Source organism: Hippopotamus amphibius, chromosome 15 (genome assembly GCF_030028045.1).
Source record: "Hippopotamus amphibius kiboko isolate mHipAmp2 chromosome 15, mHipAmp2.hap2, whole genome shotgun sequence".
NCBI classification, from domain to species: Eukaryota; Metazoa; Chordata; class Mammalia; order Artiodactyla; family Hippopotamidae; genus Hippopotamus; species Hippopotamus amphibius.
Window position 1 is genome coordinate 9860386 of NC_080200.1, and position 7271 is coordinate 9867656.

Consider the following 7271-nt stretch of genomic DNA (forward strand, 5'->3'; position numbering starts at 1 on the left):
TGCCTTAGAGGGTCAGGATAGGGAGTGGAGGGAGTCGCAGGAGGGAGGGGATATGTGTATATAGGTATAAATACAGCTGATTCACTTTGGTGTACCTCAAAAGCTGGTACAAGAGTGTAAAGCAATTATATTCCAATAAAGAGCTTAAAGAAAAAGAATAATGAATAGAAGAAAAATTAAAAAAAAATAATTGGCATGAAAAATATTACCTAATTGTGAATATTTGATTTTAATTTATACTCCAGTGAGTGTGGTTTTAGCTGCTTAGGACTACATTGCAAATTAAGGGCTTTTCTTGTACAATACTTCAATAAGATACAGTACATTTGAGTGCTCTTTAGTGTCCTTTAATTAGAATATTTTTAAAGGGAAAAGAATACTTCTTATTCCATATTTTTCCTTCAAAAGTAAGTGGCAGATATCTTACTGTATTCATGGACTTGTGATCTCAAAATATCCTTACTTCTCTCATATTTTTGGCCTCATGACTCTAAAGTGGGTGTATAAAGAAACAAATGAATATCCTAAGTATCAATAAAGAAGAGCTCACACTGAGAATATTGCTAAAGTTGCTTGGGTGTGTGGTCCTCAAGTGTGAATACACTACTTGTGAATTGCTTCAGTCCAAAGTATGGACACTTGTCTGGGTTCCTCTACATTTGTTCTGTTTATTCAGGACTCTCTTCTATTTCAGAAGGTGCCCCAATCTACATGGAACCAAAGAATCTTACACATGTCTCAAAATTCTTCCTCCTGGGCCTCTCAGATGATCCAGAACTACAGACCCTTCTCTTTGGGCTCTTCCTGGCCATGTATCTGGTGACCGTGCTTGGGAACCTGCTTATCATCCTGGCTGTCACCTCTGATTCCCACCTCCACACCCCCATGTACTTCTTCCTCTCCAATCTGTCCTTGGCTGACATCAGTTTCAGCACCACCACCATCCCCAAGATGCTAGTGAACCTCCAGACACACAGCAAATCCATCACCTATGCAGGCTGCCTAACTCAGGTGACCTGTTTTTCTCTTTTTGCATTTTTGGAGAGTCTACTTTTGACAGTGATGTCCCATGACCGGTTGGTGGCCACTTGTCACCCGCTACACTACCTGGTCATCATGAACCCCCGCACCTGTGGCTTGTTGGCCCTGGTGTCATTTTCCATTAGCCTTTTGACCTCCCTGCTGCACTACTTGATGATGTCACAGCTAACCTTTTGTGCAGATGTAGAAATTCCTCACTTCTTTTGTGACCCTCCTCAACTTGTCAACCTTGCCTGTTCCAACACCTCCACCAATAACTTATTAATCTATTTCATTGGTACCATCCTGGGTGGAGCTCCACTCTTAGGGATCCTTTATTCTTATACTCGAATTATTTCTTCCATTCTGAGAGTCTCCTCCCCAGATGTTAAGTACAAAGCATTCTCCACCTGTGGCTCTCACCTGTCAGTCCTTTGCGTATTTTATGGAACAGGTATTGGTGTGTACCTCAGTTCAACTGTCTCACCTTCCCCCAGGAAGGGTGCAGTGGCCTCAGTGATGTACACTGTGGTCACCCCTATGCTGAACCCCCTCATCTATAGCTTAAGGAACAAGGACATCAAGAGTGCCTTGTGGAGGATCATCAGCAGAATAGCCTAGTTTCAATACCTGTGTCTTTTTTTTTTGGTTCATATGAGTGGAAAAGGCAATAAAATCATTTATGTGCAACAAGTGATTCTGAATCTCTAGTCTTATGTTGTATATTTATCTATCTGGTTTTATGCTTTCTGTTTATACAGGTTTTCGACTTAGAACAGATCTAATGGAATTGGGAGATTATTTGTATGCCATAAATGAGTCTTAGCCCTTCCAGGATTTTGCATAGCACATCAATATACCTTCCTCACTTTCCTTGTGTATTATCCAGGACCCTTGGTCATGAGCAGTATTGTTTCTACCATTCCATAATAATCATAGTTCTTTTTTTATTATTTATTGTTTATGTAGTTTTCATATTATTCCCCCCACTATTTGTTACTTGGATCTAAACCCTACCTTATTTATATATTTCTTTTAACGATCTTGCCCAGATTTTTGAGCAAGTAAGATAACTAATTCCCTGTCCAAACCAGGATGTTTTGAAATTGAAGTGAGACACTATTAATATTGAGATTCAACTGGAAATATCCTAGCAGAAGTGTGAATGTATGCTTCCCAACAAATGATGGGAGAGAAACTACCAGAGCAAAGTTGATTCCCAATTTTTCTGATAACTTTCCTTCCCATTCCATCTAACTTATCCCCATTCATATTACATAGTCAGACACAAAGGGCTGATAATTGAATAATTCCACTTATAGAAGGTACCTAAAGTAGTCAAACTCCTAGAGAGACTGTAGAATGGTGGCTGCCAGAGGCTTTGGGAGGAAGAATGGAGAGTTTGTGTTTATTGGAAATACAGTTTCAGTTGAAGAAGATGAAAAAGTTCTGGAGATGGATGGTGGTGATGGTTGCAAAACAATAGGAATATGTTGCAGGAAGGGGGACACCTTTCAGGGCTTGAGAGTGGTGCCGTAGAATCCACCTAGGTAGTGGATTCATGATTTCTGAAGGAAAATAATTTCTCCTTGGGATCAATAAGAAGCTGCCACTCAGGTTTAAGTAACAGAATAACAGTTTATTAAGAAGAAAGTACAACAGCTTCTGGCACAGATACCAGAAGTGAGTGCAGAGACCTGAGAGGGGGTCTTACATGAGTAATTTTATACCTTCAGAGAAGGGTTAATTACAGTCCCCACCTTAGGATTGATTGTTTCTTTAGAAACATTCTTGATATTCAAAGAATTTCATTACTCAGTGATCGTGTGACTTCCCAGGTAACCCCCATCCTAGAGTCATAAGAATCAGTCTTAAAGAATGAGTGAGGTTTAGTCACATTTTTCCAGTTCTTCCACCCCTTCCCTGGCCAGGTCAGACCCTGGAACTCTCAAGAGTGGGCTCTTGTCTGACACACAGAAATTAAATGTCCAAGGAGACACATGTGCTGACAAAGTAAGAGTCTTTATTGGAAAGAGACTCCCCGGTAGAGAGCAGCAGGGTAAGAGAACCCAGGAGAACTGTTCTGCCACATGGCTCACAGTCTCAGGTTTTATGGTAATGGGGTTAGTTTTGGGGTTGTCTCTAGCCAATCATTGTGACTCAGGGTCCTTCCTGGTGGCACATATATTTCTCAGCCAAGATGGACTCCAGTGAGAAGGGTTCTGGGAGGTTGGTAGAACATATGGATTGGTGCCTCCTCTCTCCTTTTGACCTTTCCTGAATTCTTTCCATTGGTGGTAGCTTGTTAGTTTCGTGTTCCTTACCAGGGCCTCCTGTTGTAAGATAACTCATGCAAGTGGTTGCTATCATGCCTGGGCATGGTGGTTGGTTTCAGTCACTGGTTCACCTAACAATTCCCCCCCACTCCAAGAAACTTCATACTGAAGATATTCCTTGGGAATTGTGGCAGAGGTCCTTTCTTCTGTAGTTACTTCCTCCTGAGAGTGAGAATAATCCTGCTTAGTAGAGTAGAAGTCTCTCTCCACCTGATTTTTTAAAATTAGCTAATTATTTTTTGGCTGTTTTGGGTCTTTGTTGCTGCATGTGGACTTTCTCTAGTTGCAGCAACTAGGGGCTACTCTTCACTGCAGTGTGTGGGCTTCTCATTGTGATGGCTTCTCTTGTTGTGGAGCATGGGCTCTAGGTGTGAGGCCTTCAGTAGTTGTGGCTTGTGGACTCTAGAGTGCAGGCTCAGTAGTTGTGGCACACAAGCTTAGTTGCCCTGTGGCTTATGGGATCTTCCAGGGATCAAACCTGTGTCTCCTGCTTTGGCAGGTGGATTCTCAATCACTGTGCCACCAGGGAAGTCCTCTCTCTCCACCTGATTTAAATTGAGGTATTCCTTGCCCCAAACCAGGATCCACCCTTGTAGTAACAAAAATTTATCCTAAAACTGTTGGACCCTGATGGAGATAAACCATGTAAACAGTTGAAACAGACAGGTGCCAAACAGAAGGTCTAACAGTATGGTCATCATTGGGTCCAGAAAAGGAAGGTAAAATTTGGGGTGAGGGTTGCAAGTTGTGTGACTTTCTTCTGATTGGTTGGTGGTGAGGTAACAGGGCAGTGCTCCAGGAATCTTGTATTCAGCGTGAAGTTACCATCCTCCACCTGGGTGGGGACCCCAGTTCTGCAGAAGAACTCAGAGATATTGTCATGCATACTTCTTTAGGAGGAACCAGGAACCTGTCCCAAGGCTGCACCATCATTTGAATATCCCTCCCCTGTTTCTGCATCCCCTCCCTTCCCTGATTAGCAACTATTTCAACCTACCCTTTGGAACTCAGGGAAGGTCAAGGAGGCTGAGTGAAGTCTATATCCTACAAACAAGAAACAGGGGACACAGAAATAATTTGTATTCTGGAACCCCACAGAGTCCTGCTTAGTTTCAATTCAGGGAACTGGGTGATGACAGCTCTGGCCACTTCCTTCTAAAATGGGGCATAGTCCTGCCTCAATTTGGAGAATAGACAGTGAATTGGAAATATTTGTTTCAAGTCCTGGATCTGAGACTTGTATGATTAAAATTTCATTCCCTTGTCGGTTATTTTGGTGTGACAGACCCAATTAGAATTTGTTGGAGGAGTGACAACTGGAATTTTAATAGACAAAATAGAACTCATTCCCTGCGGAATTCAGAAGAATAAGCCAGAAACCTTGTCTGGACCTCACACCTTGAGGAGATTTGTAGGCAGTTGTTTGCTTTTATCTAAGCAGGTTTTAACTTGCAATGTGGTATTAACATATACATAACAAGAGCTATTGGCCATTACATGTCTCCTTTTTCTACTAATATCTGACCAAAGAAATTTCATTTTCTAAAGATTCAATAGTTACAGGAGGATACCTTGAAACTATAAGGTTGCAGCTACCAGCTGCCAGCAGACATTGTTTTGAGAATGGCTGGTGGCATTCCAAGTCTGACACAGCTCAGAAAACTGAAGTTCTTAGCAATACAAAGACTTGTCAAAAACCATGTCCGTAATGACACCTAGTATTACCTTGGATGTCTGAACCACAGCTATTCCATTTTGACTTTCAATTACATTTCTCTCCTTAGTGGTCAAAGCAGATGTCATCACTAATAATTTTAGTGTTTTTCTACATATGAGAACATGCAAGAATTTGGCCTCATAAAATCTTTCCTGAAAGTATGTAACTATCTGAAGGCCTTTTCTGCCAGTTTTTCCAAAGCACAGAGTGCCTCATTCCTGTTCTCCACCCTGAACTCCTTTCAGGGTGTGTTAGAGGTCAGTGACTGCAGTGGCCATTGACCTAATCATTATAGAATCAGTCAGGAAGTGCTAATTTTCATTTGTCAGGGTCTCTTCAGGGTCATGAATTTGACAATGGTTTAGGTGGCATTTCATGACCATTTTTTCCCACAGTGCCAAGAATGTTCATTCCCAGGTCTGGTGAAGATTTTGCTGATAGACCACTCTGTGAGCTATTATTGTACTAGGCCTTATTAACAGTAGCCAAAATCTCTGGACCACCTGCCTTACTAGTCTCTTATGGTCCAGGAAAATATTCCTTCTTGTTGCTTCTTCCTATATTTAGAGATACACGATTACAAACATTGATCTCATATGGACCTATATATCATGATTTTATCAGAGGCTCATTTACACATTTGGTAATAAAAGAAACTACAATTTTATGAAACAGGTAATATAAAAAATACTATAGCTAGCACTATTAGTAAGGCCCTAAATAAGAATTTATGTCAAGAAATTCCATTAAATGCAACCCAGTATATCCAAGGTTGTCTGAATCTGTTTGCTCTGTACCAATACTTATCTTTAGGGAAAACATATATTGGCATTCTCCATAAGACACCCAACCCAATTTCCTAGTATTACTAGGCTGGTTATCCCTAGTATGGTTTAATTGTCCCCAACATAAGGGAGTCTTTAAATTTAAATGACCATAACCTGGTTTAACCTCCTGGTTGTAGATCATGGAGCATCTGATCTTCATGCAAAGATAGATTATTGAGTTAGGTTTCAGAAACAAACTTAGAGTGCCCTTTTAATAATTCAATTAACCTTTGCAACAATGTAACCTAACAACAAGGAATTGTCTGAGAAGTGAGTCTTAGTGACTTAGAAATCAAGAAACAAAATTAGAACTTGATATCTGTTCAAACATCTGTTTTTCTGTAAAATCACCCTCATTTTTAATCAAATATAGCCAAATCAAAATTAATATGTCCACAAATTGTCTGATTAATTGATAAAAGGCCTCCAAGGGCTTGGCACAGATTTCACCTTATAGATTTAGGTGAATTCCTCCTTTTATGAGGTCCAAAAAATACCTTCAGATTCCAGCACCAATTCTAATTTATCTGATAGAAAAGAGGGAGTGGCCTTTCTAATTTATATGATAAAGCTGCTGGGAACCTAAGAGTTACCAATATCTGGAGAGGTCAGGTAAAGAGAAAAGAGAAATTATTCAATTCTGCTTTCAAAGTTACCAAATTGCTGTAAGTCATAATTAGTTTGAGGGGAAGGGTTTATTTATATCTAGAAAACACAGATTAAAAGTTAGCAATCTCAAATAAACAAGCTAACCTTACACCTAAAGCAATTAGAGAAAGAAGATCAAAATAAACCCAAAATTAGCAGAAGGAAAGAAATCATAAAGATCAGATCAGAAATAAATGAAAAAGAGATGAAGGAAACAATAGCAAAAAAATCAATAAAACCAAAAGCTGGTTCTTTGAGAAGATAAACAAAATTGATAAACCATCAGGCAAACTCATAAGGGAAAAATGGGAGAAGACTCAAATCAACAGAATTAGAAATGAAAAAATAGAAATAACAATTGACACTGCATAAATACAAAAGATAATGAGAGACAACTACAAGCATGTACATCAACAAAATAAACAACCTGGAGGAAATGGGAAAATTGTTAGAAAAGTACAAGCTTCAAAGAGTAAACCAGGAAGTACAGACCAATCAAAGCACTGAAATTGAAACTGTGATTAAAAATCTTCCAACAAACAAAGGTCCAGGACCAGATGGCTTCACAGGAGAATTCTATCAGATATTTAGAGAAGAGCTAACATCTATGCTTCTCAAACTCTTCCAAAATATATAGCAGAAGGATGAACACTCCCAAACTCATTCCTTATGAGTTTTCTCCCATTCTCTTCTCCTCCAGAAACAACAATCTCTAGGACAGAC

The 7271-nt window shown here is 39.8% G+C and overlaps 1 protein-coding gene across 1 annotated transcript; it reads left to right on the forward strand.

Annotated features, from left to right (window-relative positions):
• Positions 1 to 711: 711 nt before the first annotated feature.
• Positions 712 to 1641, forward strand: LOC130837047 (olfactory receptor 18-like). Its single transcript, XM_057709813.1, has one exon. The coding sequence runs from the start codon at positions 712 to 714 to the stop codon at positions 1639 to 1641; it is 930 nt and encodes a 309-aa protein (XP_057565796.1).
• The last annotated feature ends 5630 nt before the right edge of the window (positions 1642 to 7271 follow it).

What these genes read in the sequence shown, in the direction of transcription:
- LOC130837047 (XM_057709813.1), top strand. Translation starts at nt 712, where the DNA reads ATGGAACCAAAGAATCTTACACATGTCTCAAAATTCTTCCTCCTGGGC.